The 20,899-nt window shown below is 38.3% G+C and overlaps 1 protein-coding gene across 1 annotated transcript; it reads left to right on the forward strand.

Annotated features, from left to right (window-relative positions):
- Positions 1 to 14,251, forward strand: lrig2 (leucine-rich repeats and immunoglobulin-like domains 2). The gene is made up of 18 exons (XM_085160175.1): positions 1 to 697; positions 1,057 to 1,131; positions 1,481 to 1,615; positions 1,990 to 2,133; positions 4,460 to 4,603; positions 4,793 to 4,936; positions 5,186 to 5,329; positions 7,058 to 7,138; positions 7,512 to 7,583; positions 7,741 to 7,809; positions 8,932 to 9,095; positions 9,448 to 9,759; positions 10,119 to 10,400; positions 10,877 to 11,317; positions 11,475 to 11,627; positions 12,061 to 12,201; positions 12,636 to 12,899; positions 13,746 to 14,251. Exons 1-18 carry the CDS (start codon positions 510 to 512, stop codon positions 13,976 to 13,978), a joined length of 3,186 nt encoding a protein of 1,061 aa, XP_085016301.1. The 5' UTR covers positions 1 to 509; the 3' UTR covers positions 13,979 to 14,251.
- Positions 14,252 to 20,899: the final 6,648 nt, after the last annotated feature.

A 20,899-nucleotide genomic window follows, 5' to 3' on the forward strand; every position in this document is an offset into this window, starting at 1 on the left:
GCTATAGAGGGGCGGGATTAGGGTATCCTGTGTCATCAACTCACGGGGCTTTGTTGTTCTTTCGGGATGGAAAGACGGGACAAAATTTCTTTAATTCTTTGTAAACAGTCTGAGTTAAACGCCCGTAACATTTCATTTGGATCAGTATAATCAAAATCGGTTATCGTACGGATTTGAACTGATCTCTTCTGGTGAAAAGTGGCGTGTTTGTGGGACCAACTCAGTTCAGCGGTGAGCTAGCTAACCTCTCCGGGAGGGTGTCCTGGTTGGAGCGGAAGGAATTCCAGCCACTGAAAGAAGAGCAGAAATCTCTGCTGGGATGCCCCGCTTAAGTTGGAAAAAACTGCATTTTACGATTCCACCTGGAATCGTGACGATATAAATCTTAAATATGTGCTTGCTTGAATGGTCGTAAACTACAAAAACAACTCTGTGGTTTTATAAGTGTTAAGTTAACGTGCCAGTTCTAGCTAGCCACGTAGCTAACTCTCAGTGGGAAGGCATTTAAAATGGCGGAAGGCTGGCCCATTCCTTCGGCCCTTATCTTCATGCTGCTAAGTTTGGGTGCCTGGGCCAGTGAGTCTTGTCCTGCTACCTGCTCGTGTTATAAAACAGAGGATGAGGTTCATATTCTGGACTGCAACAGAAGAAGGCTGTCGATGGCTCCAGTGGATGTCCCAGATGGGATAACCCAAGTGTAAGTACACATCTGGATGAACATAACTGAAGTTAGCAGAGCTAGTCCTTTACTGAACCGCTGCACTGATTGGTTGCTCAATAAAAGATTGGATAGTAATATAGAGATACAACCAATTTGAATACATTTTAACCACTTAACCAACAATTTTGAGTATTTTAAGGATAGGTAAGATTATTTTTGGAAATATACTCGTTGTTTGTAACTTTTGTTTTGTCATGAAGAAAAGTGTGATATATAAACCTCTGCTCACAGTTTATAAGGGACATCAGATCTCGAGTAAAATTGTTTAAAATCTCAGTTATGTATGGCTATTTGACTGATGCAATTTTTTCATTTTTGTTTAAATTTGATTTCAGTACTTTGAATCACAATGAGCTGACTGTTTTTCCCCATCTTGGCGATGTCTCCTCAAACATCACAGGACTTTCTTTGTAAGTACAAAATCCTCTTCAGGGTTTGTTTTCAATTATGTTTTTTTGGTCTTTTCTATCAGCACACAAACTAATTATTAAAATATTCCTTGAATTCTTCTGCACATTTAAACACTTTGTAAAAAAATATTTGTACAGTATTTAATGTTGGCTGAATTTTTATGCTTTGTTGGATGTTAGATTAAAACATATTTATACAAAAACAGTGGAAGACACCACCAGAGTCAGTCATTTTGTTATCCCCCCCCATTCTTTCACCATGTTAATAATATTTCAGTTAGGCTAAGAATGTTTTAGTAAGCATTGACATGATTAAAACTAATACCTTTTTATATTTGATATATTTCAGAGTCCACAATCGGATCACTGAGCTGTCAATGCTTCAGCTACAACCATATGTTTCCCTGGAGACACTGGACCTTACATCCAATTCTATCTCTGAGCTCAAAGTTGGATCCTTTCCATCTATGCAGCTGAAATATCTGTAAGTCAAAGTCATCTTTATTATCAGTACTAGGACAGTGTGTGAGACATGTAGTGTTAAAATATGGTTTAACTATACATTGACTTGCTTGTATGACAGTGAATAAGTTTGCAATTGGAAGCATTCTGTGTAATACAACAGTAAGAAGATATTAAGAGTATTGCAGGAAACACATTAGAGCAAAGCGTCACATGCTCTTACCAGAGTACTGAAAACACCGTGTTTTGTTCAATTTGGCCTAGAAAGCATTTTATTGCAAAGCAACTATTTTTGTAAATATTTACTTCACACAGCATGTGTAACTACAAAGGAAAAATTATTCCTTCTGCTAAATTTGGCAGTAATGGTTTTTCTTTTTTTTTTTTATCTCATAGTAATTTAAGCAACAACAAGATCAGCGTCCTGGAGCCTGGCTGCTTTGAAAACATCTCTAGCTCCCTGTTGGTGCTGAGGCTGAACAGGAACAGATTGGCTGTGCTTCCATCCAAAGTCTTCAAACTTCCACAACTTCAGTTCCTGTAAGTATAATAAAATGCTGTAAAATTATCACTCAATTGGTGAATTTTAATTTATATCACAGATGCTCTTATTTTACTCAGTTTTACGCAGTTTTACAGTTAGGTTTGTAAGTTATTGGACATTGAAGCAATTGAAGATTGCTTCTGTACACAACCGTGGATTTTCAAATTAAACAATTAAGACAGAATTGAAGCTTTAACACAAATCGTGCCCTATTTACAGAGGATAAAAAATAATTGGACCGTTGCCTGACAGTTCCATGGGCAGGTTTGGCATTCTTCCTCATTATTTAAACCTTTAAAGCCAGTCAGAGCGGGCAAGCTCCGTTTTGCGCAACTATTTTTAAATCCCGGTAGCTCTGCAACCACGTAAGCTGGCGCAATAATTTTTTTTGCATATGAAACCGGAGGAGTTGTACTTACATCTTATGCCATCAGCTTGTCCTAGGTCACAGTTTCCTTCCACATAAAGCTTTGCAAAAACTGCATAAAAAGCACTTGCAGCAACAAAATCATAATATTCCAGAAACACGCTTTGCCGATCCGATCAGCTGTTCATAACACTTCCTACGTCCATCAGCGCAAACTATCGCATGTCCGCCATGTCCTGCCCGAAACAGGAAGTGATGTCATTTTGTGGAAATGTAGTTTTTTACCATCAGGGTCTTATGAGCCTGATGGTAAAAAGTTATGTTTTTAAAAGTTATGTTTGACTTCATGACTTTCTGGGAAGCTTAGGACTCAGATTGCACTGCTGGAAATAGTTTATTTTGATGCATATGCTGTTTTTTGCAAATGTGCATTATAATATTTATTTTCTATTTTCTAGAATATTTTTTTTCTCTACTTTTTCTTTCTGTTTTATTTTTCAATTATAAGTTAAAATGTGACAGCAAAGAAAGTGTAAAAAGGCATACTACTGTTATGTTCAACAGCTGTCCCAATAAAAGAGATAATAATAATAATAATAAAAAAATATTTATTTTAGTTTTTCCTGCAGTATATAAAAATTGGTGTATTTCAAAAATAAAACTATGAAGACACTTAAAATAAATTTCCTGTGGTGGGAAACTATTTTGTGCAACTTTTTTGTATTTACAGTTTTGAGGGATAAGCCTCTTAAAACTCTCTAACTAGAAATATATATGTTAAAAAACAAAAACGATTTAAAAAATTTTTTGTAGTTTATTGCACTTTTTTGCAATTTATGTAATTACTATGCACTTAATGCATACATATTATTAAAATCTGGGCTATAATGGTTGTATTGATGTATATCAACTTGAAATGCTCCCAAAATGGCACTACAACATGTAAAAATATAATATAAGCTCTGGCGGACTTGGTTCTATGGTAGGTTTTAAAGGGTTAATGACAAATTAAGCTGATAGAAAGATAGAATTGCTTCCAAGAGTGTAACTTGCATTTGGCTGCTTTTCCCAGAAAATCTAAATATGAAGTCCAAAGAGATATTGATGCAAGTAAGCCATTGATGCAATAAACCAATTTGAGAAAGAGAGCCAAAATTTTATGAGTGGCCAAGTCGACAATCTGGTACATTCTTTAAATGAAGGAATGAACCATTCAGCTCCAAAAGACCTAAAGGCTTGGACGACCACAAAAGTGAGTGATTACACAGTTCTTCCCTTGGTTACATAAAACTCTTTCACAACATCTAGCCTAGTAAAGAGCAATCTTGAGGGGATAGGTGTTTCATTGCTAATGCCTACAGTTAATAGATGCCTTTATGGATGTGAATACATCATGTCAGTCACCTGTTCTGAAACTAACAGAGCATACCTTTCAGTTACTGAACACAAAACCTAATTTAGAAAGACCCAGACACAAGTAGCAACTGAATGCAGCTGCAGCAAACATTTGGCAGAACATCTTAAAGTTCGAAACACAGCATTTGGTGGTGTTTGTGCATTTCAGATTTCAGGCAGTCTTTGTCTGCAAATTGTTTTCAACAAAGCAGTAAAAACAATCCTTATGTAAAATTATGTTAGTTTGTCCAATTATTTCTAAGCCTCTGAAAAAGCCACACTACGTATAAAAATGGCCATAAATTTTAAACAGTTAATGCAAAACATTTCTAAAACCTTTGTAATTAAAAGCCTGTAAGTCTTGAATCACATCTTGATTGTATAATTTTAAAACCACTGAATATAAAATCGACCAATGTGGTGTTGTACAGAGACAAAATTACAAAAAATTGTCCAGAAACCTATGGATCTAAATGTTCCTATTCGAGAAGCTCTGTTGTGTGAGTTTGTTTTTGTATAAAAACACTTGGTTAAAGAAAATGGATTCTTTGTGTTTGTAGTGAACTGAAGCGGAACAAGATCAAAATTGTTGACAGCCTTACATTCAAGGGGATGGACTCCTTGAAATCACTGAAGATGCAGAGGAATGGCATCACTAAGCTCATGGATGGAGCCTTTTTTGGACTGAACAACATTGAAGAATTGTGAGTGCAATCTTTTGGACTTTGGCAATATATTTAGCAAAAAATGCGCAGCACCTATAAAAAAAATCTTGCTGAAAAAAATCTTCCATAAAATGTTCTCACCTATGGTTCCCCCTGCAGCTATGTTAAAGCAATACATTGATTTAATACAGTTATTTTTGTCAATAATGTCGTCTCCCCCCCCCCCAGGGAGCTAGAGCACAACAACCTAACAGAGGTTAACAAAGGTTGGCTGTATGGCTTGCGCATGCTGCGTATCCTGCGGGTCAGCCAGAATGCTGTTGGCATCATTGGACCAGACGCCTGGGAGTTTTGCCAAAAGCTTGAGGAACTGTGAGTCTGTTTGCTTCGTTGCTACAATCCCAATGTAGCTAAGAGTACTCGGAGCAGTTACTGTTATCTTGCTGCACTGTGTTTGTCTGGGCTGGTTCAGTGAGGTCTAGCTTCTACCTAATGCACCATATATGGTGTTGTTGTGAAAACATCTCATTTCATCCTTAAATGTGGACTAATATTACCATACAGAACATTGGGAAATTGCTTTTAGTTAATGTTTGTCATATTTGTGGTTTCTTTGCGCAGAGACTTGTCTGGCAATCATCTGACTAGACTTGAGGAGACCGCTTTTAAAGGTTTAGATTTCCTGGAGAGCCTGAACCTGGGAGAAAACTCTATCAGCCATTTGGGAGAGGGAGTGTTCAGTGGCCTGTCAAGTCTGCGCACCCTGTAAGTGCAATGCCTGAATCTGTCTGCAGTATGTGTTTATTATTTGTGCTCAGAAGATTAATGAATCTCTGTAAACGAATTAACTCATGTCCCGTTGGCTCTGCATTCTCATTGAAGGCTTCTTGCAAAAGTAGGTCTGCACTTGTTTCTTTCTTCATTTGTAGTTTTAGTTTTTTGTTCTTGAATTCTTTCCAAGTATTTCAGAGAAAACTGTAGAAAGTACCACTATTTCAAGTCCCCATCTTATTGTAGTGCCATGCAAATCGTTTGTTGTCAATGGTGTACATTTAGATTTAGATTAAACCATCCTGTGTGTATTTTCCATAGATGTATGTTTTTCCGGCTTTGTGTTCTTTGTCCTGAAATTTGCTTACACACAATTGTGATTCCTTTTTTCTTCTTCTTTTTTTAATTAGTTAAAATGTGAAAAATCTACGTGAGGTGTGTGCATCTCCACCCAGATAGTAAAAGTTTCAGGTTTACAATGTTTTTGTCAGTAGCCTCTCAACATTCATGTTGGAGAGGCTTCACTGTCAGAAGCACTTGTTGGTTGATCTAGACCACATGTTGGCAACCTTCAATATCAAAAGGGCCATTTTAGGCCCTCCCACCAAACAACGGGAGAAAAAGAGCTGCGCATGGGGCTGATGGGGTATTGAGGGGGACTAATGTAATTGGGAGAAGATAAATAAGTACATATAGTGTATGTATTAATAGGGTTGGGGTTAGTGCTAATCCTAAACTGCAGCTTTTCAAAGGGTATCTTTTGGGGTTGGACAGTAAAGTGGCTGGAGAAAAAGGTAGCAGGAAAGATTTTGGTATGAAGATGGTTAGCAGCAGGGAGATTCTCTGTGGTCTCATCTGTTGTTGTATCATGATGTTCTGGTATTGAGTCAGGCAATTTCATCTTCACCACTTTAATGTAAGGGCTGGGCAAGGTTACTGTACTGGAATTCCTGGATAGCACCACTGTTTTGACTGCCGTTAAAGTGCTTTAATGTTACTTCATGTAAAGAATGTGGCTTTATGTGAACATAACTTGCTTTACAAGTGGATTATTTGACACAGTCTAACACGGTTGTTGTTGTTGTTGCTGCTGCTGATCTCGAGCTAGGACAAGTTAATGAGAGTTTTTCGGGTTTGTTTGTTTTAAAGTAAGGGCAGTATTTTAGGTTTAAAACCAAAGCTATTAAAATTCTGATTAGCAAAATATCAGCCCAATTAATCGAGTATATCTTCTTCATCCACAGTTTATCTGTGAGAAAGTTACGAACTCATTATTTGCTGCACAGAGCTCTCTTTAAGCCAGTGAACTACAATGACAAAGGGGTTGCATTTGGGATTTTGACCATCTCAGGATCTTTCATGGGAGAGGGGAACTGGTGAGTGCAGAACTTCTTTCAGAGGTAGCCAGAGGAAAGAAAACAAAAGAGCCCATGACCCATCCTGTAAACACAAGGCCTCTCTGGACTTGCAGTGGACCCATGAACTGTCTCAGTGCTAAACAGAGCCAATTATTTCCCCTCATCACAGCAGCAGGAGCAGCAAGCTGTGACATAGTGTGGAAGTATGGTGTCTCAGATTGTTAGTCTTCTAACGAAGAGTCACTGCTGCTGGCAACCCCAGTGGTGGTAATGTGTGCTCTTTGTTCTTTGCAGGAGAAGCCTTTAGATGTTCAGCCTGTGTGTACTGTGTTTAATATCTAATATGAGTCTCTTTGCTTTTCAGAGATATCCGTAATAATGAAATCTCCTGGGCCATTGAAGACTCCATTGGTGTATTTGATGGCATGAAGAAGCTAAACACACTGTGAGGGCATGATAAGAATTTTAAAAATTGCATTTTTATATGTCTTATGCAAGTTTGTAAAATGTTTTTGTATTTAGAGAAATAGAGCTGATTTATGTTAAAATACTTTACAGTGCATCAAACAAATGGCTGCACAAATTTTCAGAAAGGTTAAATTGTAATGTTTAATATACTACAGATCTGTTTTTAACACATTTGATTTATTTAGTTCTCCAATTTAATTCAATTTGCACTGTAAGTTGGGTCAGATTTTATAACAGCCTTCACAAAAGCTGCTGGAGCAGTGACTCGTATTTGTAATAAAGGATGGCCTGGGAGCAGGCTAGTTTGAACTGTTCACTTGGCCTCATGTGAAATATCTTTGTTTTTCCAGAATCCTACAACAGAACAAAATCAAATCCATCACAAAGAAAGCGTTTGAAGGCCTGGAGGAGCTCGAGCACTTGTGAGTAAAGCCCTTATCTAATACTTTTTAGCCATGCAGTCATTTTGATGTCTGTTGTTAAATGTTTAAACATAGCAGAAAGGTTTATTGTCCTGTTGTTGCTTTACACTTCTGACAAAAATGGTGTGTTTAATCCATATTTGTGTCCCATCTTTAGGGACCTCAGCAAGAATGGTATCATGTCGATACACCCAGAGGCGATGTCTCATATGAAGCTGAAAGTGTTGTAAGTAAAACTCATGCACATGTATTAGCTGGTATTTTCCTGTGTTAATGTTTGTTAGACTGATTTATTGTTATTGACCTCATTAAAAAGGAATTACAATGATTAAGAAACACTGCAGGGGCAGTGATTTACATTTTAAATTGGCGTCACTGAAGATTTTAAACAGGGAGTCATTGTTGATCCACCATAGCAATTTTAATTTTGTTGCCCCATTTAAAATCTTTATTTATTTATTTGGTTGGTGAAATTTAAGGGTAAATATAATTACTGGGTTTATAGATTCTGTCACTGAAACTACACATTTTTAAAGTTTTTTTTTTTTATTCACAGTTGGCCAAGCAAAGACTTCTGATTTAGTTTTTGAGTTGCAGCAGACTTTACTTAGTTGGGACAGCTGTCTTCTGTGTGCGAGGAAAGGGAGCGGAAATGCAAAGTCTCTCACTGTTTTGAGCTTTTGATCAACCCATCTTAGGAGTGTCTCTCAAGCAGTGGCTGGCTAAATGCCCCAGCTGCTGTCAAACTGACAGATCTTATATCCTCTTGTTAGTAATTAGTCTGCTACCTTAATAGAATTTAACAGTATCTGCTTTGCAAGCGGATAAAGTGGCTTGGTTTGATAACTTGACTAGAAGAAGATGGCAGCATTCCTGTAATTAAAATGTATTTTTGTACAAAAAATAGAGCGCAGTTCTGGAGGCTTTTTATAGCCTTGAATCCAATTTCATGCCACAATTTAGGTCCTTTTGCCATGGTCCAGCTGACAGGTTGACTAAAAGGCTTTATAAACAGATTTAGATGTTCACCAATAACAATTCCCTGTGTGTTTCACAGGAATATAGCTTTATTTGGAAGCTATATAAGCTTTATTTAGATATCTGTAAATGGCTCACTTTAAATTATTTAAGATTAAATCTTCTTTTCAAGTTAGTATGTGGAGGTTTCTTTTCTAAAAGAATAAATTATATTAACTCTCTGAAGAGTGAGTTCAGATGATTCCTGAAATCCCAGATTAATTTTCCCTTTCTTTCCAGTGGTTCAATCTCATACTTCATTAGTAGAATCATTCCGTCTTATATTACTATGAGTCATCTCATGCTTCCCAAATTACTCCTCTATTCTCAGTGTCCTGAACACAAGCAACCTGCTGTGTGACTGTCACATGCAGTGGCTGGGTCCTTGGTTGACAGACAGCCAGTTCCAGCAGTCTGTCACTGCTATCTGTGCCCATCCTGTGAATCTGCTCGGTCGCAATGTCCTGTCCATCAGCCCGGAAGAGTTTGTTTGCGGTCAGTCTTTTTTTTCTTGTTTTAATTATTCCCAGCCTGCCATTATAGGGTCTGTTGAATAAGCACAAAACATATAAAACAATGTTTATTGGTATATGGAAGAAAAGACTTAAATGAATATTTATTTTGGATGTTTTCAGAGTGTCCAGCGGATTATTTCAGTTAAAAACATCCAAAATATGTGAAAAGTTGTTTTGTTTTTTAACTTGTAATTTTTTGAAAAGCTGTATTTGTTTTTTGATACTGTGTTGCATTCACGTGGAGCTTAAAATCTTATATATATATTTCAGTTAGAACAATGTTTCTTTTATTTCTTTTGTTTTTATTTTCCCAAACACATGTACCTACACAGATGATTTCCCCAAGCCTCGGATCACAACTCACCCAGAGACGTCTGTTGCACTGCGGGGAAACAATGTGACTCTGAGCTGCATTGCGTCCAGCAGCAGTGATTCACCAATGACCACAGCCTGGCGGAAGGATGGGGAGGTGCTGTATGATGCAGAAGTGGAAAATTATGCCCGGTATCAAGAGGGAGAGCTGATCTATACCACTGTGCTTCACCTCCTCAATGTGAACTTCACCGATGAGGGGCGTTACCAGTGTGTGGTCTCCAATCACTTTGGTTCCAATTACTCCAACAGGGCCAAGCTTACTGTCAATGGTGAGGATGTGTTATCTCTTTAAATGAATGTGATCAGTGATTGCCAGTCTTTTTTTTTTTGTTTGTTTGTTTTTTGGGAGGTTTTTGCGCGTCTTGTTCACTTACCCTGTTTAGGCTTTGGGTTGCTGGTTTTGCCAATTCACTGCAATATATCTGCATGAAGTTGATACTTGTATATAGTTTATTTGTTAAGTAGTATTGCTACCCATTTGACAGTACAGTAACTGGGGAAAAAATTAAATAAGAGAGAGGTACCCTAAGGTTTTATCTCGTTTTCATACATATATGGTATATATCAGTATTTGTTTCTGTCTGTACCATTGTATTCCACCCTTGACTTTCTATTTTCTGTCTTTCAGAGATGCCTTCCTTTCTTAAGACCCCCATGGATCTGACAATCCGGACCGGGACTACGGCCAGGCTGGAGTGTGCTGCTGAAGGCCATCCATCACCACAGATTGCTTGGCAGAAAGATGGAGGCACTGACTTCCCTGCTGCCCGAGAGCGCAGGATGCATGTGATGCCTGACGATGACGTCTTTTTCATTGCTAAAGTGAAAACAGAAGACATGGGAGTGTATAGCTGTACCGCTCAGAATGCTGCTGGCAGCCTGTCGGCAAATGCTACTCTGACTGTTCTGGGTGAGTCAGCCATCTGATTAACGGAGGTTTTTTTTTTATCTACTGGGGTCATTTCAGATAACTCACTAGTCCAATTGGCCGCTCATTTATGTCTGTTGCTCATTACAAGCTCTTGTTTATGTGTTGCCGCCTTGCCAGTTTTAACTAATGATGACGTAAAAGCAAAAATTCCACATGGCCTTGTTATAACATGACCATGTGGAATATTTAAAGGAGACTGCCTGGCGCATATCCGAAATCAAATATAGTATTATATTTCTTAATTAATGTACTTGCAAAATGTGACTTGAGCTACTTGCAGGAGTATATAATGACTGACTGTCCAATTGGCGGAGTTTGTGATCAATCATTAAATATTAGTGCTGGAGAAAAATTGTTTAAAAAATAGCACACATCCATCTAAACTGGCCACGGATGACTTAAATCAAAAATGAGTTCATCCTCTCTTCCTTTTTTTTCTTCCTTTTCCTCTGCAGAAACCCCATCCTTCATGCGGCCACTGGAAGACAGAACAGTGGCCCGGGGTGAAACTGCTGTGCTTCAGTGTATAGCTGGAGGCAGCCCTGCTCCTCGTCTCAACTGGACCAAAGATGATGGGCCTTTGGTCCTAACAGAGCGCCACTTCTTTGCTGCAGCCAATCAACTTCTTATCATTGTTGATGCTGGTCCAGCTGATGCTGGGAAATACACCTGCATCATGTCTAATACTTTGGGTACAGAGCGTGGCCACATATACCTGAGCGTCTCGCCATTACCAAATTGCGATACAGGCACAGTGTATGACCAGGATGCCTGGACCACTGTGGGCATCGTGGTGATTGTGGTGGTGTGCTGTGTGGTTGGTACTTCGTTGGTCTGGGTCATTGTAATCTATCACATGCGTAGGAAAAGTGAGGACTACAGTATTACCAACACAGGTAAGTAGTTTGGACACACAGCCATCTGTCCTGTAACATAAATGTGCCTTATTTAAAGCTTTATCCAGAAAAGATGGCTGTTTGTAAACTGAAATGTTTCCGTGGACACTTTGTTTTGAAGTCATGACATAGAACTGAAAATATGTTTCCGTTACAGATGAGATGAATTTGCCAGCAGATATTCCCAGCTACCTATCCTCTCAGGGTACTTTGTCTGAGCCTCAGGAGGGTTACAGTAATTCTGAGGCTGGGAGCCACCAGCAGCTCATGCCTCCCCTCTCTAATGGATATGTCCATAAGGGCACTGACGGTGGGTTATCTGCCCTTTGAGTTTGAAACAGAAAACAATAGTTCCCTTCTGCATCTACAAACCAAACAGGATATTTCAGTAGTTTCCTGTCAGTATTTATGTAGGATTTACTTGTGCTATAATGTAAACTTTAAGTGACATGAACCATTTCTTTTAATGTTAGTGGTCTGTTGAAAATTAGTCAGCATTTTTTTTTAAAGTCTAGTTTAAAGTCCGAGGGTATGTCAACATTGTGATCACAAGACTGCACAGTCTTGTAAACAAGTCGGTGCTGAAATGACAAAAACAGAAACTTCACATTTTATAACGTACCTTTTAAGGGTTCAGTTGTTCGGGAAATTCCAGTGTCTCTTAGGTTCCTATTCCTTCATTTCTGTTTTGGATCAGATCCCCGCTGAAATAAAACTGTAACTAATTATCATGTTGCTCCCAGGTGTGTGTTATGGAGACACAGGCAGTGAGGTGGAAACTGAAGGGAACAGCATGCTGCACTGCAGGGTTGGCTCGCTGTTTACTGGCCGAAGCAGTTTCCACCCCGGGGAGCCTCGTGAGGGACTAGCTGGAGTCCCCCCAGGTGAGTGTCATTAACACAAGTGTTTGGGCTTGCTGCCTCACCAGCAACGGCCTTGGCTATAGGTATTATATTTCTGCACTGACACTTAAAGCAATTAATTGATTTAACAAATGTGTGTTCTGTAGTTATTGTTTTAATGCCATCAACAGCTAAGCCAACCAACCAAAATATTGAAATACAGCTAAACTTAAATATACATAATCTTTAAATGTGTACAGGTTTGTATGCAGACTGTTTTAAAATGTAAAATTCTCTTCCAGGTCTTCCAACTTCAGAGTTCTTTTCAAACTGTGGAACCATATAATCCACCTTTCATAATAGTTTTGCATAAAATGTATGGTCATAGTAGATTTGAGTAGAATCTTAAGTACACAGATTATTGTATGGTATGACACCAGTCATGTGCTTATGTAATATTTGTTCTTTGTTGCCAGGCGGTGCAGGTCCTCTAGTCATTTGCTCTGACTGCTATGACAATGCCAACATCTACTCTCGCACGCGGGAATACTGTCCCTATGCTTATCTGGGGGAGGATGATCCACTGGACAAGACTGTGCCAGGTCTGAAGGAGAACCTCAGTGAGCATGCCCAGCATGAGGACGCAGCTCTGAATAGCCTCACTAGCAATCAGGACTCTTCTGTCTTTTTCACCTCACATGATAAAAGACTAAGCAGCCACACTCCTCCAGAGCACTACGGTGAGAGTTGTAAACAAAAATTTCAGTTCTACTTTTTAAATCAATATGTTTACATCCTAAGTTTATTGCAAACTACCAAGCCCTTCCCACTGAGGCAATATTTTGAAACTTTCCACTCCAACATCTAATACCTTCAGTGTTAACAACATATTATTTGTAGGCTCAAGGTTGAATTTTGCAGACATCTTTTTACACATAATGAACATTTTGGACATCAGTTCACATGTTCAATAAATTTGAGATTTTCCAGTGAACAGGTAAAAAAAAATACTGGAGCACACTTGAGTTGAGTTTGCAAATGTGGCATCTCATCATTAAAACTGCATGATTCTGAAAGTTATAAGCTAAAGCTGATTGTAGAAAAAGTTACTTTGTGAAAGCATAACAACATCTAACTACACATTTAGTGTTTTGGTTTAACAATATGAATATAATATTTGAAATATGAAATATATTGGGTGCTAACAATGAAGGTCGAGGTCAAATGCTTAGCCAACCAAGGTACCAAGGCCCAGTATTTTGTTTTGAAGTTTGAAGACGATTCATAAAAATTGGGCAATATAACGTTTTTACTGATTTTTCACATTTGGTGTAACCTTGACGTTGAAATCTTGATAATGTTATTGGCATTTAAAATCACACAAAACCTGAAATTATATTTTGAAAACCCTGGATGCTAGATTTCTAAAAAACAAAAACAGAAACGATTAAATACTTCCTTCGGGGTGAGAATGATTTTAAATTCTTCTTAAACTTAACAGTTCTTTAAGGTAAGACAAGCCAATGCAAATAGCACTGAATGGCACTATTGTTGTAAACAGCTATTGTTGTTGAATGTCTTTGCAGATTCACTTAGCAGGTCTTTCTGGAGAGAAGCAGAAAATCTATCTTCGAAGCCACCGCCTGGAGCATCCCAGATCCCAGTGACTGTACATAGGACGCCTCCTCTGACCTCTGCAACTGATGGAGCAGTAGAACAGAGTGAAGCAGAAGTGGGCTATTCACCCAGTCAATGCAACCAAGACCACAGAAGTGCCTCTAATAGGACTAACCCTCAGGAGCATCCAGCTCCCACATAGGTTTTTTCATTCTGGCCACATTCTGCCTCTGACACTTTGTTGCTGCAACCCCCCCATCTCACATTCACCCTTCACCCACTACCTCCAAAGAGACTCCTCATATTCTGCCAAAGATGCTCTCTTGTATGTTTACATTCCCCTTTAATCAAGAGGACATACTAGTGTGCTCCAGTGTGGAAATACTTGCCACATCAGACCGGATATGTGGACAGGTGATTAAAGTGACCTCCTTTCTGACATCTCCACCTCTGCAAGACCTCTTTCCTCCCAGAGCCTCCACTCTCCTTTGTTCTCACCCAAGAGAAAACTGAATGTATGCTTTAAAGAGCCATGTCAGATGCTGCCATGAGAGAACACAGAGACACGGCCGAGTCCTCACAAGCTCTCGTCTGGCCCTGGTACTGTGAGATTGAAATATGTTGTGCCAGTTGATGTCATGCTGGCAATTTTGTCTCATTATTCCTGGTACAGACACCTGTTGGAGCAGCCTAGATGACTTGAGAAGAAGTCGCTAGAATACTGCCTCTCAAGCGGGAAAAATGGGGGTTAAAGAGGGGACAGTGGTAGTTCCCTGACCAGCAGTTTTTGATGGATAATATTGGAAAGACCCTTGAAGGCATACCTACATTCCCATAGCCATCCTGACTGACTCTCAACTATGCTATGGTATCCATTTATGCAAATCCCAGAGACATGACATCAAAATATGGTGTATATTATGAATATATATGGATATATCATATATTATCAAAACTTAGTTTTTTTTCTTTATGTCAAACGCAGTTGATAATTCCATATTTTATGTCTTTGTAATGATGAGCAGTTTGAGGACAAAGGGTACAGTTGTTGTTTTGGTTTGTTTTTATTTTGTTTTTTTGCACATGAGACAATCACAGTTTTGCTGTCGACCACTTTCAGTTATTGTCTAATGGATGGCCTTTTAAACAAGCATTCTCAGTAGCCTTGATCATGTGACATGATATTTTTTTATGCCTTTTTTTTTTGTTTGTTTAAGTACAGTATGCACTGATTTGTTTTCCCTTTTCTCCTATGTTAACAGGCACTTAATTTAATGGTGGCAAAATTAATTATGCAGTGTGCATGACTTTTTTTTTTTTTTAACAAGTCGATTTATCATCATAGTTTATTCTCTCAAAGCTATTGTTCCTTCTATGAATATTATGTAACCCTAGGTTTCCACTTAGGACTGTGAACATGAGAATGTAATGTATTATTTTATACATGTATGTATGTGTACATAATACTAGTTATTAAATTCAATGTTCTAATAATCCATTTGCTGAGAGGTTTGAGGGATGAGCTGCAGTAGCTTCGAAAACATTAAGCTTATTTGTTTTAGGTTTCTGTTGTCCCACAGCTATCCTCAAAATCTTATGTTCCTTCGGGTAGCAAGATAACATTTTTCTTGATAATGGGGGTGTTATTTTCTTAGAATTGAAAGACGGTACTCCCAACAGCTGCCTGGCCTCAGCAAGCTGTGCTCTTTCCAAATAAGAGCTATTGTTATTCTTTAGGTTTGCAAGCCAAAATGCCCCCGTTAAAAGAATGTCCTGTCCCATCAGTTTTGATCTAATGAGTTGTTCTTAAAGTCTTCTAGATTATTGCACTTTGAAGTTGTTCATCTATGATTGTTTCTGAGTGGTATTTACTCAGTATTATTAGAAAATTACACTTAGCTGCCAGTGTATTTAGATAAACCTAGCAAAAATGAACGCATTCAAATAGTGTTATTTTGCTATTTGCATACCATTTTAATGAATTTAAAGTGTTTTTATTTAAATTTTATTAGCAACTGATTCAACTGTGCAGTCATTTTGTTGGGTGTAGTTAAATGTGTTTGTGCTCTATACCAATGTGAATAGAAACATTGCTTGTATACAGTCAAATTGACTTCTCCACAATGATTATACAGTTGAGTAAATGCCTTACCAAAGTTTCTTTTTTAAACTGAACAAGTCTAACGAATAAGGATTATCCTAACTGCATGAGTTTTTAGTTAGGTGCTCTAAATAAACTGGCAGCTGAGTGTATGTCATGTTCATATTTTTCTAGACTTTTTTTTTTTTCTTGCATATAGTTGACCAACACACGTTCGAGAAATGGAGTATTCAAAGGTACTGAGTTGAGGCACAGAAAAAAATCACAAAGTAAAAATTTCATCTACCGTGCGCATTGTAATGTAGCTTGATGCTGTCTTCCATGTAATGTCAGAATATCTCATTTATGTGTCATCGGTAACTTCTCAAAAATGCATTGATTAATATTTTCCAAGAACTTCACCTCCTTGCTGGTACGTGCAGACATGAATTGTATTTTGTTTCCACTTTCTTCTACCCGCACATTCCTATAAATTCCTTTTGAATAACATCAACTGTTATTGGCATCAACTTTCCCGGCCCCTCTGTATTTTTATTATTTTTTCCACATTTCTGTTTTTCGGTGGTGGCACGTTTGTGTGTCGATGTTCCCAGACCATTGGTCAAAGTCAATTTCATGCCCCTCTTAAGCGATACAAAAATTTAAATGAAAACTCACTGCGATAAGTTATCCTAATGAAGCTTCATATCTGGGAGGCCGAAATCAATTCAGTGTTCAATACTTTTCACCAACGCAGCCTAAAATAATGTGCATTTGTTTTGTTTTCTGAAATGCCCTTTATGACTTTATACCAAAGTTTAGCAGTAACTGCTCTGGCGATATCCAATGCTGCTTTTTGTTTTTTACCTTGTTTCCTGTACATTCTGTAAAGCATGTCTAAAAAGCCTTTTTGTTACATAGCCATTATTCAAACATTAAACGTGAATTCTGATCATGTCTTTTGAATCTTTGTCTCCCTCTAAAAGTGGATTTTCTTTCTTAAGCTGTTGTTAAACAGTTTCCAAAAACCTTCGGATGATCTCTGAAATGTAAATAAAAGCAACACACTTGATTTGCACATCCCTTAAACAGCATCTTCAATTTAATGCAACATCTCAAATGTAGTGTTGATTTTGGAGGAATTCTTTCATATGTTAGCAGATTGGACAAATTGGTCCATAACTTACTGACAATTTTTGATGTGAAACAAAAGAACCCTGGGATTTTGCCTTGTACATAAATAATAATGAAGACGGAAAGAGTCAGGATCAGTATAAAAACATCGTACATCCATACTGAATGGCTGTGACTTTAGAACACTAAAGTGGGACTGCATTAAATCGCACTTTTAATAACAAAGACCACTACACAGGCTCAGGAACAAATTCAAATGGCACATCACATGATGACAAAATTTCATTTAAATGACTTTGTACATGGCATGGCTGTTAATGCCAGGCGGACTGGTCTGAGTATTTTAGAAACTACAGATCCACTGGGATTTTCCTGCACAAACATTGCTAGGCAGTTCTTAAGACGAAAAGAGTCTAATGTGGTACTAGCAAGGTGTGTGTCAGTGAGCATGAATACCCAAAAGTTATTTACAGAGACCCAGGTTAAAGTGCTACCTTTATGGAAGTCTAATCAACTACATTTTCTTAACTGCCACGGTGATGCTACCACGGCCGAATTAGAATAACCAATTAAAAGTAAATGCAGAAACATTTTGACCAAGGCAAAACAAACAAGCAAGCAGAGAACGCAAAATCAACACAGAAATGCACTACCCAAATCCCTCCCAGGTCACTTTCTCCTGGAGTATGATACTGTGGATGAACGATAACAGTGATAATGTTAGCTGCTACTCCTTCATGCCATCTTGTACGACAAGGCAGTTGATTCAATTTTGTTTTTTATCAGTTCACATTTCAAAAGCCATCTGTGTGGATATGTGAGTGCAATAGTGCACATGGCATAGGCAACTTTCACATTTGTGAAGGCACCACTAATGCTAGACTGTAAGGATTTCTTTTTATTGTTCATATATTCATACTTGAATTGCACCATAGGTTGCCCTCCATATGATCCCATCCTTTTCAAGAAAGATTGCTTATTTTACCAAGATAATATCGAAGCACTTTCAGCACCTTTACAGTGGCACAGCTCAGGTTTTAAATTGATGGACTATGAAAGGAAAAATAAAACAAAGAACCGTTAAGTAGCTGGAATCCTATATAAATTAATAATAAAGGGAAAATGATTCAAAATGTAACTGCCATGGCAACTAATAATACTAATAAACGAATCAAATAATACTATAAATAAAAAAATAAATAAAATAAAAAATAAATAACTTCAACTTCTTTTTTTTTTACATTGTCTGTGAGAGGAGTGTTCGGGCCTCTTTTGGAAATGGTTTATGTGAATTCATAATGATATGTGACATTGATTGTGATTTTTTTTTAAATCTGACCTCATCAATTTAATTTTAAATGAAAACCACTTCAAGTAGTAGTTTCTACTGGTTGTTATGGTATTTTTCCTTACTCTGACAGTAGGCAACTTGGAAGAAAAATCAAATTATGTGCTAGAAGGATTTAATTTTGGTTACAAATAACTACAGCACAGCTGTCTTAGAAACGACATGATTTCTGGGCCCACCATGGAACGATTTAGAAGGCCACGACATCTATAATCTGGATTTAGTCATGTCAAGCCAACACAAAGCCAGCTAATATGGGATTTTAAAAATGTTAGTTTGTCATAAGGCCTGACTTCAAGAAAAAGGCTTCTTTTTTTGTCCCCACCCGCATATATCTAGCAAAATCCCAGGAAACAGTGGAATTGAAATGGACAGTTCTTAAGCCCTTTAAGGTGTAGAGGTTGTTTGGATTTCTGCTGCACTCCCTGGTCCTGATCAAAGATGCTGTTAATCCTCTCCTAGTAGCTGATGAATTACTCAACACAATGTCCAGGGTGGCAACTGTGTATTTAAACACAGACTTGATGGATCATATCCAGAGAACAGAAACAACTGCAGATTCATAAGTGCTACTGATGGTACAGTATGTTCTCATCTTCCAGTCATCCAGTTAATGAACTCTACTGACATCCTTACATGGCAGTAACATTTCACTGTCCTACTAGTCAACTTGACACATCCATGGGAATGGATGTCTGTATCTGTGTGTGCCTGTATGTCTGTGTCTATATGTCAGGTTGGGTATCAGACGCCACCTCTCTGGGGACATCTCAGGCCCTCCAAGGTATGGAGGCCTATCTCCCCCCACCACTTCCCCTGCCAGTGGCAGACGCCCTCAGACATCGGTGCGTTGGTGGTTCTTTGTGTCCGGGGGTGGGCGTCCAGGTACATACCGGCTCACTCCTTGGTGGCTATTTGTCGGGGCCTGGAGCCTGGGGCTCGCTCGGACCACTTCGGGGGTGAGGGGACCCCTCATCTGGGGCTCTCCTCAGCTCTTTCTGGGATAGTGGCGCTGCTGCCCCTCTGTTGGTCTTCCTTGGTCTCTTGTGTTCTGAGGGCCTCTGGATGTCTGGAGTTTTGATCTCCTCCATACCTGCTTCATGCCCTGGTGGACGGGGCTATGGCTCCCCACACCCTCTAGCAGATCATTACATGAAGGAACCTTTTAATACAAGCGCGTTCTTGCTCACAGGTGTACACACGGGTGCTCACACACACAAACTACACCCTTTGTGGCTCCTACCTCAAAGCACACTGTGCGCTGTCGGTCTTACGTGCTGCACAATAATGTTTAATATTTAGTATTTACTGTTATATAGCTCGTTTTTTTCTTCTGCTTGTTTTCTCTCTTTTTCTTTCTCAACAGGTGATCCAGGTGATTGATATATGTATTTTTTGTCTGCTTATTTTGTTGGTTTTTGTTTTTTGCCCTTTATCCCCGTCCCCGCTGATTTTCTTTCCCTCTTTCTTTCTCCCCTTTCTTTTCCCCAGTCAAATCTGTCCCGTATTTAGCAAGTGAAAATAAAATAAAATAAACAATAAAAGGTGAATCAAATACTCCATTACGGCAAGGCTGGGATGGTCCATTTGGTAAAGTAAATCCGTTGGGCATCTTTCTTCGCCTTTAGACAATAATTCTGATGGCATAAGAGCCAAACGGGACAGGCAAAAAACAAACAAAAAAAACTTGACACATCCAAACTGTCAAACCATGAAACAACAGCTACTCATCCCCAGAAATAATGAAACATATGCAAGCTTTAATGTACTTTTACAGCTACACTAAACCACGTCTGCAACATCCTGCACTGTATTATCAACATACAGTCTATTTAAATCCAACATTTAAAGACAAAGGAGGTGTTATACTCTCTCATAGTGTATATCAACACACTTACTTTTATGTAAACGTATGATGCAAAACCCATGTTGTGAAGATGGAATCTGCGGGGCTGGATGTAGGTGGGAGTGCAGTTTTCTCTTGAGTAAAAGGTCAGGTTTACAGCAGCAGAGCTATTTATATGATAATAATCTAAATGTCTTAAAGGGTTGTTTTTTTATACCACAGGATGTGCTGTAATACTGTTTTTGTTGCCTCTACAAGTAAATGAAAACAGTCATTTCATGTTTTTCTGATTTTTGTCAGTTCTTTGTCTACTTGTCTACTCTCATTTTTTTTGTGAAAAATGCACCTAAAGTCAGTTAGGTCATCAGTAGGTGGCGTAGTGTAGACATTAATTTTGGAGACCAAAAATGTCTCTCCCAAGCATAACTCATTCATTACAAACGCAGGGTCACAATTAGATGTAATTTATTTTGCATGCTTAATATTAGGATTACATGCTTGTGCATTTTAATTAGTCTGATATGACACACCTATTCTACCGAATACAACAGCACGAGTCTCATTTTATATAGAAAACAAGCTGAACTTGTTCGTTTTTTCAGGATCTAAGATGACATCAGGTTACTCTAATCGTTGTTGCTCTGGTACAGTTGCCTATGTTCAGTTCTCATTTCTTCTTTTTTTAAATTTCTATTTTATGTTGTACCGCATCACA

The sequence above is a fragment of the Neolamprologus multifasciatus genome, chromosome 5 (genome assembly GCF_963576455.1).
Source record: "Neolamprologus multifasciatus chromosome 5, fNeoMul1.2, whole genome shotgun sequence".
Lineage (NCBI taxonomy): Eukaryota > Metazoa > Chordata > Actinopteri > Cichliformes > Cichlidae > Neolamprologus > Neolamprologus multifasciatus.